At 38.4% G+C, this 27,388-nt stretch overlaps 1 protein-coding gene across 2 annotated transcripts in view; it reads left to right on the forward strand.

Annotated features, from left to right (window-relative positions):
- The window catches only part of SLC34A2 (solute carrier family 34 member 2), a 33,916-nt gene extending 6,740 nt beyond the window's left edge, over positions 1 to 27,176 (forward strand). Inside the window, exons 2-14 of one of the 2 annotated variants that reach the window (XM_025205571.1) lie at positions 946 to 1,001; positions 7,792 to 7,894; positions 7,998 to 8,129; positions 8,782 to 8,910; positions 10,116 to 10,259; positions 11,698 to 11,809; positions 14,251 to 14,446; positions 15,151 to 15,246; positions 17,347 to 17,467; positions 18,062 to 18,229; positions 20,440 to 20,556; positions 20,654 to 20,778; positions 22,506 to 27,176. In XM_025205571.1, coding sequence (XP_025061356.1) covers positions 7,801 to 7,894; positions 7,998 to 8,129; positions 8,782 to 8,910; positions 10,116 to 10,259; positions 11,698 to 11,809; positions 14,251 to 14,446; positions 15,151 to 15,246; positions 17,347 to 17,467; positions 18,062 to 18,229; positions 20,440 to 20,556; positions 20,654 to 20,778; positions 22,506 to 23,084 — 2,013 coding nt within the window. In that variant the 5' untranslated portion in view covers positions 946 to 1,001; positions 7,792 to 7,800 and the 3' untranslated portion in view covers positions 23,085 to 27,176. Of the gene's footprint in view, positions 1 to 879; positions 1,002 to 7,791; positions 7,895 to 7,997; positions 8,130 to 8,781; positions 8,911 to 10,115; positions 10,260 to 11,697; positions 11,810 to 14,250; positions 14,447 to 15,150; positions 15,247 to 17,346; positions 17,468 to 18,061; positions 18,230 to 20,439; positions 20,557 to 20,653; positions 20,779 to 22,505 lie in introns of those variants that run through there. The other variant, XM_006024826.2, reaches the window with a different exon arrangement.
- The last annotated feature ends 212 nt before the right edge of the window (positions 27,177 to 27,388 follow it).

The raw sequence follows: 27,388 nt of genomic DNA on the forward strand, positions 1-27,388 counted from the left end.
AAAACATGAGAGAAGACATGACAATGCACAGAGAAGGTGAAGCTTTTAGTTAAGATGCCTCTATGGAGTCATTTTCCACATGGATCTGAGAGCAAATGGGTCTGGACAACAAAAATTCAAAGAGAACAACACTGCAGTCTTTGTGGCTTGGTCAGTACCCCAGACTTCCTGTGCACCTACCCCTGTATAGTAGTCAGCAGTGGTAGTGGCTCACTTTCGTACTTGTCATTTGTTTGTATAGGTCATGAATCTTTAATATCATACTGAGCTTATTCGTACCTGTTGTACTACTTGCTAGCCTTCAGGATAAAATTACCAGGAGCACTCTTATATCTTTAAATCTCTTTTATTTGAGAGCCAGAGTAGCAATGGCCAAAATGCTAATGATCTCTGTAGCTTCTTTTTAATTGTAAACACTGGGCACTGATAAGAATGAAAACTTTATCCTTTGTTCTGAAAGAGGTTCTTACAGGTTTCCTAATTAGACCATTTTTTTAATCTGATTCTCTGTCACTTCTTTTCTGAGGCAGACAAATAGACAGTAGGATAGACAAACGGACAGATAACAGCACCATATCCCTGTCAGAACTCTATTGATCAATTTTTGGTATAAGAAGACGTTTTTGGAAGACATTTATTAGAAAGACGACTAAATGACAAAGTGGCCAGCAGTTTGTCAGAGTGGAACAAATAATTCCACGTTACTCAGATGAACATATTAGCAACTCTTTAATGCTGATGGGACATTTCCTAGAATATGATAAGTGTGAAACAATTTGAGGTTTTATTGCTGTTGGTTGCTCTCCACTTCTGCTGAAAAGAGCTGATTGAGATCATTAAGCTGCAGGTAGGCAGTGCCTCTAGAGTGTAAGATAGGAATGTGAGTGTGCGCTGGTGACAGCAGACTTTGCTCAACACCTTCCTCTCTCTCTCTATAAATTGCAGGTTTCAGTGGATACCTGGCTGATCTGTTCTCGCTGTTGTTGGGGAAGAAAGAAGTGGTAAGTAAAAGCAACTCAGGCAAACTTCCCTTTTTTAAAAACTTTAAAGTAATTTGTATGTTAAGTCTCAGACTGTTTTGCAGGTCACATGAAATAGCAGCAGAGAGATAAAGAAGTGGAATTGGAATTGTACTACAAAGTATAGTCAAAGTTTTAAATATTTCAGACGGTATCTTTTTGGTTGTATTCCCTTAATTTTTTTTAAACGCCAAAATTAAAATTGATTATAAATACATGCCACTGTAAATATCTTCTACAAGGAGGACAGACTTTTTCACATAGAATTCAAAAGTCGAGCTAAGAGGTATGTTAGCAGTGGTAAAGAATCAAAAGTACAATAACTGCCTGCTGTATCAGGAAAAGTATTTAGTGTTTTACTTTCTTTAGAAAACAGAGAGTTTAATCAGAAATAATCAGTAGGATTGGATGCTGAAAAATGCCTAAGCTGCAATCAGTGAAGCATCAGCAGTCATATGTTACTACATAAAATCGTATGAAAGGGCTATGTAAAACATTATTACACTAACAGGCTATTCCAAAACCAAACATTTTTAATGTTAATTCAGTTTAATGCACTGAGGAAAGAGGAATACATTAGTCTAATAGAATCGGCTGAATTAATGTGACAGAAGACAGAAATTTGACTGATATTGGAGTTTTCATTAGTGGCTTTTATTAAGTCAATAAAACTTTTCAATGCTGTTCAGTTTCTTTTCTTGAGATTCTTTACCAAGTCCTTCAGCCTAGGTATGGGGGCAGGTATCCATTTTAATTATATTGTTTTCTTGTGGTGAAGAACTTTTTTCCCTTTCCATTCTAAAGAATTGTACCACTTGTTACTTTCAGATACATTCCAGATTATTCACTGAAATCGTGGTTGATATGGTTCTGTTAGCTAGAGTACTGGTTGTGAATGGATAGATATTGGCAACAAGTGGATATTGTGAAGTATTTGCTTTATTTCTGCACTGGCTTAGACATTCATTTATTTACTAGTGTATGCTGTTCTTGGTTTGGTTTTGTTTTTTCATGGTTTAGATTCAGTTCTGTGAGACAACCAGAGATCTAAGGACTCCAATATAAATAAAATATTTATATATTAGCAACTGTATTTAGCATTTGTCCCCTGCACTTTCCCTTCCACAGAAGAGATGTTTGATTAAAAACATTACATCCTGGTTAAACTTGGTAACTTGATTGATACAAATAGTCCTATTGGAGTGATGATAGCTGAAGCAAAGAAGAAACTTGCCCTTAGCACAGTTGAATCATTGCTTGTATCTGTTATAATTATTACCTGTTCTCTCACATTTATGGCAATAGGGCGGTAATGCTACAGATCCATGTCCTCATCTTGTCTAAACTGGTTAGTTAACTTCAGTGGTGCTACTCTAGTTTATGCTGACTAAGAACCTGATCACCTATAAGATGTGAATTTTATCTCTGGTTATGTGTTTTGAAGTTACACATATTGCACGCATCTTCAATATGTATGTGGAGAAGGCCTGAGACATACCTATTCACTAAAGTATACTTGTTGAAATAGTATGAATGCAAATAGAGCTGAATATCAGATGAGCTGCAAAAAAACCCAACCAACCCCCCCCCCACCCCAAAACTTTCTGAAATAAACATCTACAACATGGATAATAGCAATAATGCACTGCATTTTAGAAAAATAAAAGAAGCGAGAGAGTAGCCTGCTTGAAATGGATACCTTGCTTTGGAAACTGTTTGATGGGTCTGGAAAAAAATTTACATGCATGATAGTTTAGCTATTCACTGGGTTTATTAATGGTTGTATTTGAAGTACTCACATAGAAATCCCATTCCTTCTCAGTTCTACTTTGCGGTTTCCATGTAATTTTGATTTTCTTAATACTATTGCTTCACATTACTTGTTTCAAGTACAACTTGTCCTTTCACTGAACTGTCATGGATGGAAAGATAAAAACAATACTGAGTACACACGTGCAGTTGGTAGTTTATATCCCTTATGTTAAGTCCAGCAAAATAAGTGACTTGTGACTATTTTAAGGTAAAATAGAGAATTATTGAAGGTTTAGGTCTGTAAAACAGAAAAAAGTAGTAATTTCATGAGTCACTCAGGAATGTAATAGTCCCAATACTGCTTTAAGTCTCTATGGGCACTGGAGTAGGGATTGCGCATCTTTTATAATTAAAGACACCCAAAAATAGTGAGCACTGTTGGAAGCAAATAATAAATAATAATAAAGGAGAAGGGCAAGAGTTGCAACCAAAGGAGCACACACTGGCATGTGAGGATTTATTGCATCATTCATTGAGACAGACTGGATTACAGTTTGTGTGGGCATTAGTTTTCAGACCTTTGAAATGCTAATTTCATATAGAATGCATGGAATATTTTGACCTACCACTTAAAAAAAGAGAAAAGGTGTGTGGGGGGTGGGGGGTTGCTTCCATTTCAGAGCTTGCATCAATGTAGCACTGAGGTGACAGCCACCTCAAGTAGCATTGACAATCATGAGTTATGTGTTCTAAAGTAAATTGTTATTGAGGATTATGATCTTGATTCTCCACTATCTTGCACTTTGTATATCAGCATACAGAGGATCTAAAATGCTACTTATTCTTATGCTCAGGTACAAGGGAGTAGAGTACATGGTTATGATCCTGCTTTTCAGCTGCTTTTCAGTGCTTAGGGTTTTTTAATAAATATTTTTCCTCAAATATTAATGCTTTCCTTTGGGGAAAATAGTTGTCTTTGAAAGGAGCGCTTTTGTGATAATACCTGTTACATGTTGGGGATAGATATATGCTAAATCAATAGCAAGAAGCTGTGGGTTAAAATTCTAATAATCAGTCTGACTTGTGGCTAAAAGTTACTCTTCCCACACACTTCACAGGGTTAAGTTGTCATCTTGCAGGGTTGCTTCCAGAAATCCACATGTTTCCATTGTCAAAGATCCTTGATAACATTAGCCAATCTGCTTTGGCTGCCAGAGTGATATTTTCCTGGGAAGCACAGATGCTGAAAGTAGTTAGTTGTAGGGACTATGGTATTCAAGCTGTACTTGCCAACACAAAGTTTGATCAGGACTGAAATTGATTATTTTTATATGTATTAATCTTATTTTATATATCTATATAGCACCTCTGCCCTGCCTCCAAAGGTACTTTGTATTGCCAAGATAAGTGAATATTCTAAAATAATAATAGTAATAAAAACATATGACCTACCTGTGGGTGTCTAGACACTATAGTGTTAATAAAAATCTCATGAAAATATTTTCTATCCAAATGCTTCAGTTCGGAAGACTTAGTTTAGGGGGAAAAACGCTTTCATTAGATGGAATTTTCTAATCCGTATTTATCACACCAGTTCAGTTTTCAGGCTGCTTCTGTAATAGGGGAGGTTAAGCCCTTGAGTTCCATCTTGAATATGGATGTAGGAAAAGAGCTGTAAATGTATTAAGTGGTGTGTTAAACCCATCCCAACCCTGAATTTCAGATGCTTGCTTATGGTTGCAGTTGATTTTAAGACGACTATTACTAAGCACTTATATCATTCAAAACTCTTTTAATGCTGAATGTGTGCAAGGGCAACTTGTTTAACAAGACTGAGTTCTTCTGACATGGGCGGGGCCTTGAGGTTGTTTGGACATGAATGACAACATGAGAGTTGCTCTGAGCAAATGGAAAAAACACTGTTGAAACCAGCAAGTGATATTCTTAGCTGTTTAAAGATCCATCTCTATGCACCTTCCAAGTTGCCATATCCACTCTACTGATGAAATCCTGCACATAATAGTTGTGTAATAGCTTCCTTGTTGCTAGCAGAATTCTCTCAACAGGTATGGAAGGGGAATATTTTTCTTATAAAAATGCCACAGAACTGTACTATTGACTATTACAATAGGCTTTGAGCGATCATGCTATCTGACATTCTCCCTAAACCATGGGGTACACAATAGGAGCATAATTGGTGACTAATGGGGGCCACCTAAGGGGCAACCCTTTCCAATATCAGACCTAGATATTAACCCATTAAGTGTGGGATTAAGTACTCTTCTTTCAGTGGATGCTGTTCATGCTTGAATCTTGTTTATAGCACAATAGCAATCTTCATACTGGCTTATTGGGGCCTTATTGTAACTGACATAGGGATCCTGCTGGTGGTGAACATTTTAGCCAAGTTCTCCCACTGTTGATTTACCGTTGATGCCAACCAGTGCTGGCCTGTGAAGAATCAGCAGGGTAGACCTGTCACTACTGCTTTTATCCCCCTATCATACAAACTTGTTCACAGTAAGGTACAATAGATAAAAATGCCTATACTAATCTAAATTGGGACTCCCAATAGTGCTACCTAGGGTAGACCTGCAACAGCGACAGTACAAATGTAAGGTATTTCCTGAGAAAGGCTAGTGAAAATGCAGCCTAAGGGAGCAAAGGACCTTTGTACCAGAATTTTTCCCATTGTTGTTACCACTATTTTCTCTTTTCCTGTGACTTCAATTCTCAAAGTATTACTGTAGACAGAAGTGCAAGTCCTCCTGACATTTGAACATTGTAGGCACACCCACACATGCAATTAATGTGGCCAAATACAGTCTGGTGCAGTTCATACCAGAGTTTATTGCTCCTGGGCACTGCATTTACATGTGTACCCGGGACTGCAGCATGTTAAGCCAGGTTGGAGCAGCCCTGGCTGGCAGAGGATCCTGGGGGATAGCCTGCAAGCTGGGGCTGCTTTGACCTGGCTCAACATGCTGCGGAGGGGCTGGTTGGGGCACAAGGAAGCTTTAGTGCGGGGCTGGCTGGCAGGAAGCCACTGCACTGAAGTACCATCATGCCCCAGCCAGTCCCGTCAGTGTCTAGATGTGTGTTGCAGTGGAGTAAATAACTCCACTGTAGGATAGTACTTGTGTCTGGCAGTACTATCCTATAGTGGAGTTAATTAGTTTACTCCATCCTAACAGTACTGCACGTGTAGACAGTGACATTTTACTGTGGAGCTAATTAGTCAACTCCACAGTAAACGTCTCATGTAGACATGCCCTGTGTTATTTACCTATCCAGAGCAGGGCAATACAATAAGTAACTTAAAATCCTAGGCACCTTCCTAGGCTTGCCTATGCTTACACTCTCATTGGGTGACCACCGGTATGGCTCAAGTGGTAGTAGTAGTGAGGTTATATGTTAATAAATATTTTCCAAGGTAGACAAAGCTTTTGGAAACAACTTTCCGGAATATCCTTGTTTGATGATGCTCTTCAAAACAAAAACTTTGCTAGAAAAATGTAAGCATGTTATGCTAAATAGACTCCAGCATGATTGTTTTCTTACAACCATCTTATATAGCTATAACTGTGTGTGGCAAAGCAGCGGCATGGCTGCAAACCCCTTTTGCATTGGACTGCACCATTGGAGCTGCCAGAGACTTTTTAAGCCCTTTAAGGAAGTGACAATTCCCCTTTCCTCATCATTCCCCCTCCCACGCCTGCTGTTGTTGCTTTCCCTGCTGTCCCAGGGGTGGGGGAAGCACCAGAGCTGTTGCTGTCCACCCCAGCCAGGCTGCATGTGGACTGGGTTCAGCTGGGAATGGGGAAAGCAGCAGTGTGGGTGGGTGGGGAGATCCCCTTTCCCAGGCCTGCTTCTAGGGGATGGGGCAGGGAGGGGAGGACTACTGTTCTGACCTGCTGTTGGCACTGTCCCCATCCCCAGATGAGCCCTGTCCTGGTACAGCCCAGCTGGGATGAGCAGGAGCTGCTCTGCTGCTCTCCCAGCCCTTGGAACAGCGGGGAAAGCAACAGCGGCAGCTGGGGACGTGGGGACGGAAAGAGAAGGAGAGGAGGGGTTTTCACTTGCTTTAGGGACTTCATAAAGTCCCTGGAGGCTCTTGAGGGCAGTCTGCCCTCATTGGTGGAGGCAGAAGAGGCTCGGCAGTAGGGATGCAGCTACCCCTGCAGCAGAGATTGCTGCTCCTGCATCCCCCTTTTGGGGAATCCTGGATCTGGCCAGAGCTGTGTAACACAAACCCTATCTACTACATGAAATAAGTTAACTGCTGTTTAAAAGCAGGTGCTGTTGAGCCACTTTAAAATAGTTAAACTGCATGTATAGATCAGACCAAACCTGGTTCACCACCCATAATTGAGACTAGCTCAACCACACATCAACAGTCCATCGATTTAGAAGGCATCTTCATTTAACTGGTGTAACAGTATGGCAATGTGTCTAGCTGGCAGAGTTGAGACTTTTTTGTTAGTACTGGAAATAAAATGGGCATCCCTGGATGGGTTAGTAGAAATGGATTGGTCAGGCTTGAATTCCTTTTAGTTCAGCCAGTAATAAAAAATGAGACAATTCCTTTTCAGATCTAATAATTGTATTACCATTTAAGAATTAGAACCATATAGTTAAGAATGAGAGAATGACAAAAAGTAAAGTAGCAATTTGTTTCCTATAGACGAATGACTGACTGACTGACTGACTGACTGAATGAAGGCTAGCTGAAGACTTAAATTTTAGACTGTATAAAAATCTTTGCTTTTGGTAGCAGCCAAAACTTAGCATAATTATAACTGGGAAGAGGAAATGAAATTTTTTGTACTGACTTAAGCAACACAAGTAAATCTAAGTTAATTAATAACTACAGTAATTCATAAGAATTAATGAAGATCTGTTCTGGAAGACAGATTGTTTTCTTTGTGTTGTTCTTAGGTAAGCCTTTCTTTACACCATACTGACAAATGTTAAAGAATGTTTTCATAGCACCGTAATTTTGATCAGTATATTTCTTTAGTAACAGACCATGGCTCCTTGGCCTGAAGTGGACAAGCCTGAAGCCAATAACTGCATTGATGAATCCTCCAAGCAAACACAGCCTGTGACTGCAAAAGATGGAGGTAAATATATGTTTTCATGATTTACATGAAGATCTTATATTTGTGCTCTTGGGTTAAGGCAGCAAGTACTTAAATTGATTTGTTTTGTGTTTGATTTCTACAGGCAATGTGGTTTCAACAGGGAATATTCAGCCTGGATATTCTACAATTGCCTTGATAAATCAGACAGGGACAGAAGAAGGTGATGACCCTTGGACAGTGCCAGACCTTCCGGACACTGGGATCAAGTGGTCAGGTAATAAGCTGTCAGTGTATAACATTTACCTGTTTTTATTTTTTTTAATCTACTGCTGTTTTATTTTAATCTTATTCTGTGATATTATTTTGGAAAACTGGTTTTATGATTTAACTTTAGTAGTCAGGGCTCCTATACACATGCAGGGAGTCTGCTCTGACGCACTGTAATTCCAGCGTATCAGAGTAGATTCATTTAATTGAATCCAGCATCGTGTGTAGTAGTGGCCCTGCGCTGGAAAACGGCGGCAGGGTACATTAAACTAAAGCTCATTGAACAAGTTTTAGTTCAAAGTGCCCTGCCATTATTTTTCAGTGTGGGGACGCTGATACACATGATGCTCTGGGCACTTTTAATTAGCATAGCTCCACCTTTTACAGTAATTTAAAAATCTAATAGTAAACATTAAAAAGGATGAAGTTCGAACTTCCTGGAGTCTTTATATACATCAAAATATTTAAACTAAAGTGATGCTGTGGTTCAAATTTTAGTAACATAAGCATTCCTTTGGATTTATCATTCACAGAGCTCTCAATATGATTGTTGACTCCAGATTGAGAATGTGAGATTTTCTAAAAGTGCTAAACTGTTCAAAAAGGAGTGCCAAAGACATAAATATTTTATACATGAAAACTTGTCTTATGTTTTGCAGATCGGGATATGAAAGGAAAAATACTCTTTATACTCCAAGGGTTAGGAAAGCTTGTTCTCATGCTTGGATTACTCTATTTATTTGTGTGCTCCTTGGATGTTCTAAGCTCTGGCTTCCAATTGGTAGGAGGTATGTAAATACTTTTAAAGTACCAGATTAATCTATGGATGACTGGGTTGTTGACTCTAATACAATTCAAAATGAAATAACCATGCTAAGAATATCGAACTGTAAGAACTCACGTTATATACACACATACGAACATACATATATAGAAGTTGTCTTCAGTAACTAAAAGTTGATCTCCTTTTGTTTGAAAGAAGTCTTTGTTTCCAGAATTCCAGACTATTATTGCCATTGGAAGTCCCTGTTGTCCTAATAACACAAATACACCTGTGCATTTAGCTTTACTATGTGAACGCCATTGTAACATAGAGAAAGTTTAAAAACAGGTGCTTATTTAAAAGATTCAACGTTAAAGGACCCTAAATCCTTTCAAGGTGAAAAATATTAGAATATAAAAGGACCAGACTGTGGTTTACTTAAATTTGTGTGGACTCCTGTTTGAGTTCAGTGTTTTTTTCCATTTCCATTCAAGATTTTTAGCAGTATAATTTAAAATATAAAATAACACCAAGCTATTTACAATTATTAAAATATTATTCCTTAAAGAAGCAAACCAAAACTGTTAATGATATGAAAATATTTTGGATTTAAAACTGAAACTAGTTTTTTGGGTTTTTTTAATCCATAGCATTTTGTTGATCTCTTTCATATCATTTTGTTGAATTTACTATTCCAGGCATAAAAACTACACAACCAAAATAATGCCTGAGTTACTGAATATGCTATGTAGGATTATACCATGGAGGCATACCCTAACTAGGGGAAGATGCAGAAAGATTTGCTTGTGATAGTGCCCTGTCACCCATGTCTGTGCCTAAAATAGCATCTTTAGGGCTCCTACATGAAGTAAGCAATTGTCTTCTCCTCAGTCATCCTATTTTTTTCCTGAGCCTCAAGAAGTCCCAAATTTAGTGGACTTCCCTCTGACAAAGTGTCTAGATACACTTATATCCAGGGCTTTTCACTGTTGTTTTTTCTGTCATGTAAAAGAATGAGAGAAATATGGTGTATTTCCTGATAACTTGGAAGGAATTAGTCTAAGTTCAGGATTTGAACTTGGATCTCTGAGCTACTCACTTTAATTCACCTTTAGACTGACAGGTAGGATTGCATACATTGCATTTTAAAAAGTGGAATAGTTTTTCTGTAAATGGTCTTGTCATTGACTGTGCAAGGCACTTTTCTCACTAGAAGGATTTTTTTTATAGGTAAAGCAGCTGGGGACATTTTTCGAGATGATTCTGTGCTGTCAAATCCAGTGGCTGGACTAGTGATTGGAGTTTTGGTGACAGTCATGGTACAAAGCTCTAGCACCTCTTCATCTATTATAGTCAGCATGGTGTCTTCTTCATGTAAGTCATCCCACATGATGGTAGTAGAGATCATGATACTTTTTACATTAGCAGTTAAAAAGTTGTAAAAGTAGAAGCTTTGGGAATAAGTAAAGGATTGAGGGGAAAACTTCACTGCAGTTCTCCTGATACTAAATTAGAAAAAGTTAGCAATAACAAATGGACATTGAGGGTATGGGCATACAAACAAATTATGATGGCTTAGAAGAGAGGGACATGGAAGTAACTATGTTTCAGTTGCTCTGCAATCATTTTTTTTTAATGTTTTCACGCTGTTTTGCAGTAACTGGAAGCTTAACTGTGAAAGCTAAACTGTGGTAATGTAGCCCTCTCTTTCATTCACGGCTATGCTAGTCTAGTTCATTTTTCACTTACCACAAAGCATACCTAGTGCAGAAGCACAAAGAAACTACCATGGGGCAGTGGATATGTGACAAGTCCCTCCTCCCTTTTAACTAGCTATAATTTATTTGTCTCTTCATACTATAATACACAAAAATGCCATTCAGCTGTAGGGAACCTATTTAGTACATTGACACTGAAAGTACTAACTTTGGCAACTGCATGCTTTTACCTGTCAAAAAAGTTACTAGAATCAATGTTTTTGTTTCTTGGTTTCAAAATTCTGAAGTGTATATATATAATACTTGGGAGAATGCTCAGTAAAAAAAAAAAAAAAAAAAAAAAAGGGTAAGGTACTTGAATATTTTGTACTAGAAACCAAGGACTAGTATGCTTCAGATGCAAAGTGGGTTCTCAGAATAATAAAGCAGCACATTCCCAAGATCCTTTGACTAAAAACAAGTGTGTTTGGATCATAGTGACAACTAGTTATGTTTGTTAGACAAATTTGATCAAATTGAAGTCAGTGGCAAAAATCCCAGTGACTTCAACGGGAAGGTAATTTGATTTACACTGAGTGCATCTACACAAGATGTTCACTGTGGAGCTGCCTAATTAGGCCCACAGAAAAGTCTCAGTGTCTACACATGTGGCCCTATTAGGCCTCAGGAAATAAATTCACTCCACTGTAGGTTAATACTCATAAATACAAGTACTGTCCTTCAGTGGCATTCTTTAGTGTGCAGCAATGCATGTGTAGACACTGACAGGGCTGGCTGGGGCATGAGGGTGCTTCAGTGCAGGGCTGCCTGCCAGCCAGTCCTGCACCAGGGCACCCTCATGCCTCACCCAGCCCCTGCGCGGTACATTGAGCCAGGTTGGAGCAGCCCTGGGCTGGCAGGCTGACCCCCTAGCCCTCTGCCAGCTGGGTCTGCTCTGACCCTGCTCAACGTGCTGCAGTCCTAGACACACATGAAGACATGGTGCTCAGGAGCAATACACTCCTTCACATTAATGTCATGTGTAGACTAGCCCTCTGTGTAGACTGTGCGTCAAGTATTTGCTTTTCACCTAATGTTCCTTTTTTACTTTATAGTGTTGACTGTACAAGCTGCTATTCCTATCATAATGGGGGCAAATATTGGTACCTCAATTACAAACACAATTGTGGCACTTATGCAAGCTGGAGAAAGAAATGAATTTAGAAGGTATTGTGCTTTAATTTTACCCCATAAGCATTTATTTTTAACTTTTAACAGGTTTTTTTATGTTTCTTCCTATAGCTCTTATTACTATAGCAGCTTCTCAGCTAGTCTGTTGTCCAAAATTACAATCTACAGCTTGAAAATGGAAAGTAAATTTCTAAAGCTGCTTTAATGATGTGCTGTGCAGCTCCAATTATGTAGTTGGATATAAAATAATTAAAATAAGTCACGTTTACTTCACAATCACGTAAAAGAAAGTATCTGATCCTACCTTACTTAAAACACTGAGAGTTTGCCAGTGATCTCAATGGGATGCAAGACCAGGTGCTATCTTGCTTAGTCATCATAAATAATTACATGGCAATTCCATAGCTTTCTGCTCCATAAACCTGTCAGCTTTGATGGTACAGTAAGTTCCATGTTGCCTTTATTCTTCAGTTATCTGACATTACAAAGCACAATGCAGTCTAGGCTTACTGTAAGTTAACTTGAAAATATATCTGAAATGCTTTCTGTGTTCCCTAAAAAGCTACATGGGTTTGAAAGATTCAAACTTTTTTTAACAGAATCCCATAGTATGGCACTTATTAATCTTTTTTTAAAAGTATATCCACTTTTCCACCCATATTTTACCATATCTTTATAGCAGAGAAAATATGTGTGCAGAAAGTTAATGTTACATTAAATAAAAAGTTTTCCACTTGTTGTGTACTTTCTGTTTCAAGGACTAGCAAATCAGCAATAAGCAAGATATGATAAACAGAGAAAAGTGAAACATTCTAACAGCTACGCATATATGCACTGACAGTTTATGAACTCCTAAACTCTCATTAGTATTGAGATATGGTAACTGACAGAGTAGTAAAACTGGAATGGGTGTGAGACTCTGGTGCCTTGTTATTCTTGTTATTTATAGTAATTTATATGGGGACACTGCCAAATTTGTGAAATACATTTAGCCAGATTATATTTCCCTGTTTGTTTTCCCTCTGTGTCTTTTATTTATTGGTTTGCCAATTACAGACAAGGAACAAAGATTGAAAGGGAAGTATACTGTGATGTTTGAAAATTGTACATAGCATAGCTATAAAGAGGTCAGAGACTAGTACTTTGCATTAATCAGTGGGCAGAGAAAAGCTGGCAATGGACTTTAGAATGCCAGAAAAAGCAATGGGTAGAATTCTGTTTTCCTTTGTGTGCCTAAATCACAGCTTGCAAGCCACATAAGTGGCATTTTTTGGCATTTAAGCACAGGTTGCAATTCTTTTACCCCTGCACTGTGGATGTGAAAGAATATATGTGTAGAATGAGCATGCACAGTAGGCTACACACTGGTGGAGCACATATGCAGCTGGGTATACGTGTCCATTATGGTTGTGTATGTGCATCCAAGTTAAAAAAAGCACATGTCCAGAAACTCCTGACTAACTAATAGGTGTTAGATGCTGGAAGAGGAGGAGGCCCCTACTAGCTGAGTGGTTAGGGTACTTGCCCAGGAAGTATGAGACCTGGCTTCTAGGCCCTTTTTGCCCAAAGAGAGTTTCAACCTGCATGTCTGACTTTCCAATACAGTGTTCTAACATCCTCACTGCAGGCATTATTCAGTCCTCTCTCAGGCAGTACTCTTGAAGCTGGCCTTCTGGGCAGCTAAAAGAAAGAGATTCATTCAGTAGCATAACTTGGGGTAGGCGATCAGTGCACCAGCCCCAGGTACCAACCTAGAGGGGAAACCAGAATGGTAGCCCCCTGTAGGGTCCATGACATGGCAACAGCAGCAGCCCCACACCATTGCATTGCTACCCCAGCAACACCACATCATGGCAGTACCAGCTGGGGGCTTTGAGATAAGACTCCCACCCAACCAGCACTCAATAACCTCTTCTCAGCATTCTGGATACATGGGGCCAGGAGGACGAGAGCAAATTAGAGTGTGTGACTGAGTAAGATGGATGCAGCTTTGAAAAGGAACAGATCCTGAGTTCTAGCATAGAACCTTACTCCCAGTGCTTTCTGTCTATTTTATCAGAGATTATTGAATGCAAAGTGCAGTGGCTCAGAAATGCCCAGGTAGATGGCTAGAAAACTGCCATTTAAAGGCACAAAGGAAAATAAAAGTCTGCCCTACATAAGTATACTTAGGCAATGGGACAAGCTAACAGAGGCCTTTCATTTGAACTAGTCGAGGGTAGGTTGTATCCCCCACCTGTCAAGGATAGTTTCCTTTGTTTTCTCTAGTTCTGTTCGTATTTTTTAAATCCCTTGGTTAGCTCTGCCAGTTAGACTGCTTAAAGAGCACACTGTAACACAAGTGGTAATCTGTGGCTCTAAAAATTATATAATTCCTGCCTTGGTGCAGGCTCTCTTCTCACTTGTGTATTTTCATACTTTATTTATGCTATGAATGTGCTATTAAAAACAATTTGCTTTTAATTGTCTTTTTGCAGGGCCTTTGCTGGAGCTACAGTCCACGATTTCTTTAACTGGCTTGCAGTGTTTGTGCTGTTGCCTATAGAAGTTGCTACTGGTTATCTTTATCATCTTACTAATGTTATAGTTAAATCCTTTAATCTTGAAACGGGTGAAGATGCCCCTCAGCTACTAAAAGTTATCACAGATCCTTTTACAAAGCTTATCATTGAGGTAGGTTTTCACTTTAATGAAGCCACTTGATTCAGCTACAGTTACTTAAGCTGCTCTAAAGATACTAGGCTGTCTGATAGTATTGTTGTCCTCATGATAAAACTTCTTTGGTGGGTGGAAATTTTTATTTCTGATTTATGTTTCATTATATACTAAGTATTAGTGGTATACACGGGCAGATCTAGGATGTTGAAAAGGGATGGGTGCAGATGGTGACATTTTCTCTTTCTACATATTTCGAATATAATTATTTGAAATATGTAGAATAATTGTCCCCTTTATTGATAATAGCTCAACCAAGCATTTAGGGGGGAGGTTACCTTAGACTGAAAAATAGAGTAAGTGGAAGGTTGCATTGAATATTTGATTTTATATGAAATCAACCATATTTTTGTTTAAGTGAGGAATAGATGATTTTGTTTGTAACATGGGAGAGGATGCATGTTTGAGATATATATATATATATAGTATTGCAAATATGAAAAAGAAGATTATTTTTCTAGGAGTTAAGTCCCTGCTTGTCTTATCTGCTGGGTAGGAGAGTAGGTTGCAGTAAGAATTGTGCTATCTTACATGCATAAGCAGTTTTATTGATTTCTGTGGCACTGCTTGAAGGGGGTAGGTGAAAAGGTTTTGGCTTAAATTTTGTAGACTTAAGATTCAGGTTAGAATAATTTTTCTATTTTTTTTCTTTAACATTTAAGCTTGATAAATCTGTAATAAATGCAATTGCTATGAATGATGACTCTGCGAAAAATAGAAGCCTGGTGAAGGTTTGGTGCCTAACTAACACCAATGTGGTGAGTATTTGTTAAAATGGCTTTTATCTCCTAAGGAAAGATATTATTGCTACTTAAATAGCACTCCAGATAGAAGGAAAATATTCACAATATTACAAATATACCCATAACAGAAGAGTTTTCTCTACTACTGCTGTTACTTTGAGTATACAGGTAAGGAGTTCATATATATCAATATCGTAGAATCATAGAAAATTAGGGTTGGAAGGGACCTCAGAAGGTCATCTAGTCCAACCCCCTGCTCAAAGTGGGACCAGCCCCAACTAGATCATTTCAGCCAGGGCTTTGTCTAGCCAGGTCTTAAAATCCTCCAAGGATTGGGATTCCACAACCTCTCTAGGTAGCCTGTTCCAGTGCTTCACCACCCTCCTAGTGAGAAAGTTTTCCCTAATATCTAACCTAAACCTCCCTTGCTGCAACTTGAGACCACTGTTCCTTGTTTTGTCATCTGCCACCACTGAGACCAATCTAGCTCCAGCCTCTTTTGAACCCCCTTCAGGTAGTTGAAGGCTGCTATCAAATCCTCTCTCAGTCTTCTCTTTTGCAGACTAAATAAGCCAAGTTCCTTCAGCCTCTTCTCAGAAGGCATGTGCCCCAGCCACTGAACCATTTTTGTTGTTCCCTGCTGGGCTCTCTCCAATTTGTCCACATCCTTTCTATAGTGGGGAGGCCCCAAACTGGACACTCCAGATGTGGCCTCACCAGTGGTGAATAGAGGGGAATAATTACTTCCCTTGATTTGCTGGCAATGCTCCTACTAATGCAGCCCAGTATGCTGTTAGCTTCCTTGGCAACAAGGACACACTGCTGACTCGTATTCATCTTCTTGTTCACTGCTACATTATGAACAGAAATTGGTCAGAATATTTTTTACAATGTGAATTTTCTTAAAAATTGAAATATTACAGTGGTATAGGTTGTAGAGAAATTTTCTTCAGAAGGGAGAGGGGGAGAGAGAAAAATCATTCTGTAGCCTTTTTGATTCAGAAAGGTGTCTCTGTCTCTATATAGCTTAGTATTAAGGGGATTTAGTGAGAAGACAAATTCAAATCCACATTTTACCTGTTTCAAAAAAGACTACTGGGAATCAGGCAGAGAACCTGGTTCTCCCACAGTTCTCTCCCTTTCCTGAAGAAAACTTAATTGAAATGTTTCTCAGAGATACCCTCCTGGCCTCTGGTGGTGTTCACAGTCCATTTGGCTAGCAAACACATTGGTATAGTTCAGTCAGCAATCTTTTCCAGCTTTTCTTAATTTGCAGTAACAGTTAAATACTGAGTGTTGTAACTTAGTGTCCCTTGATCTGTGAGCTGTAGAGTCACTTCAGCTAACTGTGTGTACCTACCATCCTAAATAACCTCCTTCACATCTCTTAGTGCAGAAGCTAGACTCTTTTTCTCTGAGACAGCTAATTTGATGTATTTTGGGAAATTACAGCCAATAGAGCAGGAGGCTGTGAATCAATCCCCTCCCCATAGGTTGCCTTCCTTGTAAGCAAGATGGTAATTGAGGGACAGGTGAGGAGTCCAGGCTGCATTCCATTAATAATAAGGCTAATAATAAACTAGCCCTCAGGTGGCACTTTTCATCAGATCTCAAAGTGATTTACAAAAGAGGCCAGTATCACTCTCTCCTGTTTGCAGATAAGGGAACTGAGACATGGAGAGGTGATGTGATTTGCCTTGGGTCAACCAGTAGGCAAGTGGCAGAGACAGGAATGTAATCCTGGTCTTCTGAAATCTAGTCCAATCTCCATCTAGTAGGCAGTGTGGCTGCATCAACTACAGTTAAGAACCTGCAGAAGAGATAGAAACTTATTTGATTCAAGGAAATGCCACTAGTTGGAACAGACAAGAGTTCCACACACCCTTCTTCATTTTTTTACACTGATTGTCTTGATTAAAATAACAGCTTTTCCTGAGTGAAAACTATTTCTCCCTCTTTGGGACTGTGATGCCATTCAACTATAGACTGAACTCAACCCTTTTTCACCTGTATTTTATTCGTTTATTTTTAGTTCTTCAAAACCTAGAGGAATTGCACATGAGCTGGTAATATATGAAACTAAACTCTCTCTCTCTTTTATATGGCAATCTTTAGACATTGCAGAATGTCACTATCCCACCCTCAGAAAACTGCACATCTCCTGACCTTTGCTGGACTTCAGGCAACATAACATGGACCATTAAAAATATAACTGAAGTAGACTATATTGAAAAATGTAAGTAGGAAGATAGATACCCACTCTACAAAATGAATGTTTAACTGGGTATTGTAAAAGGGCAGAAGGAAAATGAGGTTTGGCTCCTGTAGTTGCATCAGTAACAAAGATTTTCAATATCATGGCAGTCTTTGCTCTCCTAGTTTGGGTTCTTTATGGTAGCAGTTTCTTGCTATTTTGGTAACCCTTGTGTGTGCTGCTCAGGGCTCACAAGTGCCATTAGTATGTTAGTGCAAAGAGGTGACTCACTAATCATGCTGGAGTGCACCAAGATTTGCTTGTGCCTTTGCATGTCATTCCCTTGCACCCTGCACCAAAGTGTGTGAAGTTACACCAATATACCTGCTCTTCTTTCTGTATCTTTCTGCCCTTGAGAAGGGAGTGTTGTATGGTTTAATAGCCCTAGCACACAAGAACAACGCATCCTTCAGAAATGTGCCTCCTATAGGGTCATTAAGGTGAGTATATGCTACTGTTATCATATAAAACAACATGCATCTTTGTCCAATATGTTCAAGCCTGTGTAGAGCAGAACTAGAGTTTGGCCTAGTGATTAAAGTACCAGTCTGACTTTGATTTTTTAAAATTTTGCAGGCAAGCATATCTTTGTGGATGCAGATCTTCCAGATCTTGGTATTGGTCTCATTCTCCTTGCATTTTCTTTGATAACTCTCTGTGTGTGTTTGGTGATGATCGTTAAGCTACTGAATTCTGTCCTTAAAGGACGAATGGCCAGTATCATCAAGAAGACTATCAATACTGGTAATTATACACTATTTCTGAAGATCTTTTTCAGACCTGACTGTGACAGTAAGCTCATTTACTGACACCATTTGCATATGCAGATCTAAAGTGATAGTGTGCATAATTCATTATTAAATGAAAATCCTAGAAGAAAGTTTCATTTTATCATTGTTTATCATTTCTTCTTAAAAATCTCTGAGTGAACACTTTGCTTGTGAAATGTGGCAGATTAATGACGATAGAGACCAAAGTCCAGACTCTGTTTATTGAAGTATAATCATTATCTGGTAGAAACGTCCGTGTGAATGTGCATATCGTCAGCAAATAGCACTTGAGCGCTGAGGTGGTAATTGCTTACTACTATACAGAACTGAAAATAGAGACAACTTTTTTTATTACTTTTTTTTGTTATTTTCTTTCCTTGCCTTACCTATTGCATCCTTTAATCCTCTCCTCAGTGGCATATGGCAGATAAAAGAAGCACCCTCTCCCTGGACTGTGCACCAACAGCCTCCATGTGTCATTAAGAAGCCATCTGTTTTTTAGCGATAAAGACACTTTGTACACAGGTTTTCAGTAGGCCACCTACTGATGCCTTCCCCTTTGCTTCCTAGATTGAAGAAAAGGGTGGGATCTACCTATTGTCACATATAAAACAAAACATATTTTTTCCAGTTAAAAAGAAACTAGAGGCTTTACTAATATGCTAGGAGACTATGACTGTATTACTCAGTTTAAGATTGAAGCAAAAATAAATATAACTTTATTGGAATGAGTTAAAAACAATCTGCACAGCTGTGAAATAGAAACTTCATTACGAGGAACAGCTAACAGACAGCAGAATTGCAGAACAAAGGATAGCTTGATTTGTGGAACATCAAGGCCATTACAAAGAAGAGAGGGTCGTTAATACCTTTGGAACAAAAGACTTAGAAGGGGTCAGGTAGATTACAATAAGCCATGAAGTCAGTTGACTCCCTCAGCACTGTCTGAGTAGAAATGTTGCCACCGCCAGCATTCCCTCTAAGCTGTGTGGTGTGTATGGCCGCTCAGGTGCGCCTGGCAGCACGGCATGAGCACGCCTGCCTGGCTGTGCATGCCACACAGCTTCGAGGAAATGCTGGCCACCACACAGGCAGTTGGTTTTAAATTTTGGATGGGGCAGGAATCAGAGAGGGGTGCAAGCTCACTCCCTCTTCCCCTACCCCTGAATCTGCCCCTGCTCACGTCACTTCTTCTAGGGTGAAGAACATCTAGTAGCTCAGAAAAATAAACTAGGAAATCAGTCAGTTGCCAGTTTAGATCTGGATGGGAACCTGTCATATCCCTGAGTCTCTAGTTGCAGGTCTTCCGAGCTTCAATTAAGTTCTGATTTCTTAGCTGACTATGACAACTGCTGGCTGCAATGGAACACAATGGGCATGTCTACGTATGCATTTACACTGGCTTAAATTTACTGCACAGTAACTGCAGGAATAGGCCAACGTCTACATGTACAGGTGTTAAAGTGCATTAACACTGTATGTGGACTGACTTCAGACTAAAGTTACTGTAGTGCAGTAAGGCATCTACATGTGCATTACTGTGCAGTAACTAATCAGTCATAAATTTGATACCTGCGTGATGCAGGTATCAAATTCATGCTCAAGCTGCCATAAGTCACCATATTTACTGTGCAGTATGGATGTGCATGCATAGACGTGCACCCATACTGCGCAGTAATTTGGGGTACTGCACAGTAAATACACATATGTAGACACACCCATCGCATACTTTTTCTGATCTAACCTCTTTAGACCTTCATTTCCAAGAGAGAGTTATTTTAGGATGTCTGATTTCAGACACTTTAATGTACCCTGTTTTCATAGCATGGGTTCTGGATGTTTTTGAAAATCAGCCCCCTTAAAGACTTTATGTTGCCAAAATTGAGACACCTGCTATTTTTGAAAATGTGGGCCATATTATTTTAGTTTATATGCTAGAAGCATCTAGAGATTGTGTAAATGCTTTAATTCTTTATTAGTATTATTCATTAGTCATATTGCAGTAGCCCCAATTTTATACCTGGACTTCAGTGTGCTAGGCACTGTATAAACACGCAACAAAAAAAAGGCCATTGCCCTAAATGCTTTAAAATCTAAATAATAGTAAGATTTTCACAGTGGTTTCACATGTAGTACAAAAACTTTCTAATTCTAAAAACAACATGCCCCCTTTCTGCTTTTCAGATTTCCCATATCCTTTTACATGGCTTGCTGGATACCTGGCAATGGTGGTTGGAGCTGGTATGACCTTCATTGTCCAAAGTAGTTCTGTTTTTACATCTGCTATTACACCACTGGTTGGTAAGTTCTTTGGGCTTTCCTTTCCTTTGGGTTTTAAAATCTCACACGTTATATTTTTTAAAATCCAAAATACTTAATGCTATTTCTTTTCTTTCAGGTATTGGCGTTATAAGCATTCAACGTGCTTATCCTCTTACCTTAGGATCTAACATTGGTACAACTACAACAGCTATACTTGCAGCTTTAGCAAGTCCAGGAAGTACATTACAGTATTCATTACAGGTTAGCATAAAACATTCTTATTACAACCTACCTACTGAAGTCAATGAGAATTTTGCCTGAGCAAGGACTTGAAGATTTAGCTTTAAAAATGCTGGTGCACTAATATTTCATAATAATACCAGTGTATGGTTCTTGATCTCCAAATGCTGAGGTCAGAGCAAAAAAGCACACTGAATGTTTCACAACATTTTGTTATATAACCAAATCTCAGACATTCATGAGCTTGGTTACATTTAATTAAATAAGACAAAAGTTTTTTGAAATGGGTGTCTAAACTTAGGTTCCTAAGTCTTTTTCTAAATATCTAAATTGGTTGTATAGTTTCTAAAACACTGAGTTTTGAGAGTTGAAGAAGAGATTTGAACCTAACTCCAGAAGAGAGTTCATGTCTGTGTGTGCCAGGCAGAGATAAGTAAGTTGCATCTTGGAATTAGGGTCTGTGTCCTAGACCTAGAAGGCATTTCCTACCAGCTGCCTTAAGAGGTCCCCCAGTTGTCTTTCTGGCCTCTGTGAATCCCATTCTCGGGTACTTAACTTTTTCTCATACATTGTACAAGGAGCTTAGGCACCTTAGTGGAGGTTGTGAAATCCATTGGACAAAGTGATTCTAAATGAGAGGCATCGGGGGTGTTGCAACGTTTGATAAATCTAGTCAGAGTATGTCTCATTGGGTGCTTGTCCACATTCATTGACTTCTCAACTGTACCAGTGCATTTGAATAATAATAATAACAATACTAGTAATAATAAAGTGAGAAATAGTTACAGTAGTCATGTTATTACCTCCAAATAAAACAGAGTTGCTGTAATCTCAAACTGGGCTAAATCCAGTTCAGTTAATCTCATGTTAAATAGCTGTTTTACAAGGTAATTTAAAAAACAAAATGATGTAGTTAAATATTTGCTTTAATTTGGTAATCACAGAGGGTATATGAGATAACAAGCAGGGAAATTAGTGATTTGGTCAGCATTCACTGAACTTCTATTTTACCCAAGCCAGCTTTCTATTAAAGTCTACTTTGCATGTAGAAAAAAATATAAAACAAATTATGTAAAAATGTCCAAATCAGCTCCTAATTTTAGGATTTGCTCAGTTACCTGTATTTCTTCTGTTGGGTTGGGCTGGATACACACTATCTTTGCTTCATTAATGGCCATTTATCAGAGGCCTGTAAGGCACCAGTTACTTTATTTATTAACTGCATATTTTATTGAAAAATGTTAAGGGTGCACAAAGCTAATACTGATTGGGCTGGTATATATATTTGGTTGGTGAATGATCCCATGATGTTGGGTTCATCAGCACTGTATTCAGCCTGCCTCACTGCAATTAATAGCTACATTTTAGAACTTCCCAGTCTGCATTTGATCATATTAATGTTAAGTTCTCATACTCCTGTTGCAGATTGCTTGACAGCAGTGAGAGTTTTGCTAGAATGGTAGAAAGCATGCTTAAGCCAAGCCAGATACATTTTAGCTTGTATATGTCGATGACTTGGGGAAAATACTGACAGAAGTCTACATAATTTGCACATATTATTCTGTAACATCAAGAGTAGATTCTTATTATTAATTCTATAGTAATACATATGTGATCAGTGCTTACCAGGCAAAAACGAGAGAGGGGGAAGGGAGATCATGGCTTCTGAGAAACATCATGGGTTTTGTATTCAGTTCACAGTTTTTCTAGGAACTCTAACTAACCTGTCAAAATGTGTTTACTTTCAGATCGCCCTGTGCCACTTTTTTTTCAATATTTCTGGAATTATTCTTTTTTATCCAATACCTTACACCAGGCTCCCCATCCACCTGGCCAAGGTTTTGGGGAACATAACAGCCACATACAGATGGTTTTCAGGTTTTTATCTCTTCATCTGCTTCTTTTTTATACCTGTGGGTGTCCTATTCCTGTCAATGGCTGGCTGGCAAGTCCTCTTGGGCGTTTGTGGTCCCATACTACTTTTATTTATTGCAGTGGTGGTAATTAATATTCTACAGTCTAAAAAGCCACATATACTGCCTGCAAAGCTCCAGAACTGGGACTACCTTCCCTTGTGGATGCGATCCCTGCAGCCATGGGATGATATGATAACGTCTTCAATGACCTTCTGTAGAGAACGCTGCTGCTGCTACTGCAAGGCCTGCAAACGCAACAGGGAAGAGGCGGCTGTCAAAGACAGGCAGATAAAGGCCCTGGAAGTTTATGAAAACACCGTTGCAATGGCTTGTGATGAAAACCGTGTTCCAAAACCACAGCCTGCAGCTGGTTCACAGCCTGCAATGGGCTCTAACAACACAGCCTTATAGTAGGAGATCAACCTGCATTAACAAAGACACAGTATAGGACAATCAGTCTCTTGAAAATCAGTTTGGACAATGCACTGAGGACTAAATGAAAGTTTTCTTAGTTTCCTGATTCCAGTGCTACACTACTTATCAAGGAATGGAGTAGAACAAATTCTACAGGGTGCCCAGTAAGTCTCAGATCAGGTAAAAAGCTGAGAATAGATCTGTGTGTGGAGGATCTTCTATATGGTTAGTAACACCAAACACAAGAAATGTTGATGCACTCCAACCTAACAGAGGATGGCTGAAATAAGTTCAGAGGCTTATGAACCTAACAAAACAATGTACTGTGTTGAACATTCTCCCTGAATCATAACTGGTATTAAACCAAACTCATTCTATGATATAAAAAAGGTTTTGTGAGAGAAAAAAACAAATCAAAAGAATGAAAATGTTTTCACATGTTCATTTCCTTCAGTGTTAGAGAGCTTAATTGCTGTACTTTGTGATGTCTAGCTAAAGGCCAAAATGTAAGTATTTTAAACTACTGGTGCATTTGCCTTTGGAAGATATAAGTTGGTTGAAGATCGGCTGTCCATTAAGGGAGTAACTACTGAAGAATTTGAAGGAGACTTGTACTAAACCTCAAAACAGGCTTTTAAAATAGTGGTAAGGATTGGATTAAGAGCTGCAAAAACAAGGATGCTTTGGGTTCAACACTGTGGCTAGTGTCTGGTGTGTTATAAGATCACACATTCCTAGGACTCATTTAATATTTAATGTGGAGAAAATGTGTGTTAACTCTAACCATTTGCAGCATGATTGATATCAATGTCCTTGGAGTTGCTATAGTGCCTTATGGCAGTTTGTGCTGACAGTGTTATAAAGTCATCTATTGGAAATCTGTATCCCTAATAAAAATCCATGGGTTAAGTAGCGATCCAGCACAGGCTGGAAAGCCTCTTGTCTTCAGTGTTGTTGTGTTAATAAATGCCAGTCTGCAACTCTGACTAGCTGCAACATTTCAGTGTTATAAATGAGCCAGTTCAGGAAATATTAAAGCATTTGACATCAGTGAAGTTGCTGGCTTGCAGTAGCATAAAATGACCAAATTCTGGGAGATGGAAGAGGTAAGAAAGTGCAATGTGTGAGGGCTGCAAGTCATGGGGGGGGGAATATTACAGCCCTGGGTCTATGCCAAGCTTCATCCAGTTTATATGACTGTGTTTTAAATGGGATTTAAATTTAAATGCAAACAGACCCTTCATCGTAACGTAGGCTACTCAGTGCTGCTAAAATATATTTAATTCTGAAAAAGTTTATTTTCTTTGAAGTTCTCTAGTGTAATAGGCAGAACTAAGTTATCAAGTAAATATGTTCATTTTAGAGATTTGTTTATTTACATTTTTTAAACTGACATGCTTCTAAGTTGCCTAAAAATGCTTTTTTTGTTAGAGTATACTGAATGTTATTCAGAATCAGCTTTAGACTTTTTCTGTTTTTGTGGGCCACTGACACATTTTTAAGAATAGGTGTGATTTTTCCCAACATTGACACAGATGCGGTTTTCAAGAGCGTTTCGCATTGGACTAAATCTTGCTCCCGTTGATGTCAGTGGAAAAGAGCAGAATTAGCCACCCTTTTGCCTGTTCTTCCTTCTCTTTTCTTGATGCTCCTCAGATAGAATTTTCTCCGTTCCTTGCTCAAAAAGTGTAATTCTGTTGTCTTTCGTAACTCCCCTGAAGTCAACTGAAAGTGAACAAAATTTTAAGGCTGCCTCTCTTGCTTTGGATGTGCATGCTCAAAGGCTGTGTTCCTTCATAAGCTGGTGTGCATTTCCTTTGCTCTAATTTTTAGCGATTATAAGACTATCCAGAAGTCCATGTGACTCCCTTATTTGCAGTTGAGTAATCCGAACATAGAAGAGGTCTCCTGCTCTTTGCCTAATAAGTTCTCTAATAAAGTGCCTGTTATTTTGTAGCATGAAATAAAGGAATAAACAAACTGTTAACAGCCTCTACAAAAAATTATGGGGTTGGATAGGAAAAGCACTTGCTACAAAGGAACCAGGGGAATTATGTATAAGTATAGCAATGTTTTAGGCCCCTTTGTTGTAATTTTTTTCCTATCATATTAATGCAGCTCATGTTTATTATCCATCCCTTTATCTACTTTATACCATACTGTGCTGTTGCTTTTGGCGGAAGTCAGATTTCAGTGAATGCTTCTTAAAAACAGATAGCACAACGTGACCCCTGATATAACCGCCCCCACCTCAGATTCTAACTAAAGATATTTACAATTTATTTATGATTATTCTAGTGTACAGAATTTTTCATAAGTTATGGAGTACGTGTCTTGTGATCGAGTGGTGTATTACTTATTTGAAAACATTATGCAATGTTTATCTATAGAAATGTAAAAAGGAAGTACTGTATATTTTGTAACATAGCTTTCAAAATTGTGTTTGTAACTGTGTATACTTCATTTTACAGAGGTGCGTTATTTGCTCCACTGTTCAGTTACATTGTGATTTGCTGGCAAAGAAGGAACAGAGTGCTTAAAATAAAGATGACAGTGTAGCTAAATACCTTTATATTGTGTCTACACAAGGATATTGAATGCTACTTTTTCTAGCCAGATGTGCATTTTCTTTAATGAATAACTTTTGAGGTACAAGGTTTCTAAAAAAAAAATTTTATTTTTTAATTCTAAAAATGTTTCTATCTTTTGACAATATATAGCTTTATAATTTGGCATGAATATTCATCTTGCCCTGATATGGTAGGTGCATTGAATGTGAAAATAAAAATAGTTTAACATTTTAAACATTTTTCATTATAACTGTTTACTTATGCATAATGGAGGCTGATGAAAAATAGTTCTGAACAGAATAGCTCCCTTTAGAGACAGCAGAGTTTGAACGGTATGAACTTATGTATCAGCATTGGGCAGGCAAAGGACATCTCAGGAGAAATGTGCCTTCATTCATACAAGTGAGTATGCTGCCCATGAGGCTAACATAAGGTTCAGGGGAGTTATGCAGGGCATGGATGTTTTTCAGGCAAGTTTCTTTGGGCTGCTGTTAGTGAAAATCAGGTATGGAAGGGAAAGGTGAAGATTTGCCATAACATTCTTGGTGCTTATTTAATATTCCACAGTTTTTGGAGTGATGTTTCTAAAATAGTCATACTTAGATGTGAAAGTACTGGAAATTGTAATTCCAGAATTCCAGCATACTTCAATGAAATTAAAAAGGCACACAAAGCATTCCTTCACCAATAAAAAGAGCAGCCATTTCAGGTACTTGGTTTAAAACTGCCATCACCCTCCATTAGCCCTGAATCACTCTCAGGAGTTAAAGCACATCAATGCAAACACAGATTGTATCCTCCACTTTATGTAGACTATTTTAAAATCAGGTCTGAATTTTCACCAAGGGTAAAGTACAGAAATGCATTTAAGCCTATGTTTAACTTCAGGCATATGTTTAAGTACTGCACTGAATACATGCCTAAACATTCTTATAATGATATTTTATCTAGGTCCCCTAATTACTGTCTAGCTTAGCTATTGTTATCACTGTTCTTCATTTCTCTTGTTACGCATTCTACTACTTTTCTCTCTCGACTTCTACACTGGGAGCTATGGAAGAATGGAAGTGATTAAATAGTCTTTCTCCTGTCTCTCCTATACGGTTTCATAATTCATGCTTATCACTGAAGTATGTATGAACCTTCCAGTAGTGCATTAAGTAACATTGAGCAACATCTGTCATTTACTTATTCATTCTCTCATCCTCCCTCTTGGGGGAGAATTGTGTGTGCAGTGTTGTGTTTTGTTTGCTTTTAAACACACTGCTCTGTGTTTCTCTGGGCTAATTGAAATATGTTCAACTGCAATTTTCCATTGGAAGATGTAGCCTTGTTGAAATTTACTTCATGGGAATATGTCAATTTTGACAGTTTTCAATGGGAAAGTGTTGAAAAGATTGATTTACATTTCCTTGTTTCAATTAATTTGAAATGTATTATACTAAAACAATAGTTTTGTTAAATATTAAATCATATATATTGTTAAATACTTACTATACTGTTTTGACATTATCAAAATAAAACATTTTGACATTTCCAAATCCATTTTTTTCAAAATTTCTGCTCCATAAAAAAATTCTAAATGTTATCCTTCATTCCAGTTCAGAATGAAAAGAAATTTTGAAATGTCAGCACTTCTTGCAGCAAGGATATATCATTTTCCAGCTCCAATCATTAGAATAGAGAGGGCAAAGTCAAATAATTGAGCCAAAGAAAAGTTATCTTTGTCTT

The sequence above is a fragment of the Alligator sinensis genome, unplaced genomic scaffold (genome assembly GCF_000455745.1).
Source record: "Alligator sinensis unplaced genomic scaffold, ASM45574v1 scaffold745_1, whole genome shotgun sequence".
NCBI classification, from domain to species: Eukaryota; Metazoa; Chordata; order Crocodylia; family Alligatoridae; genus Alligator; species Alligator sinensis.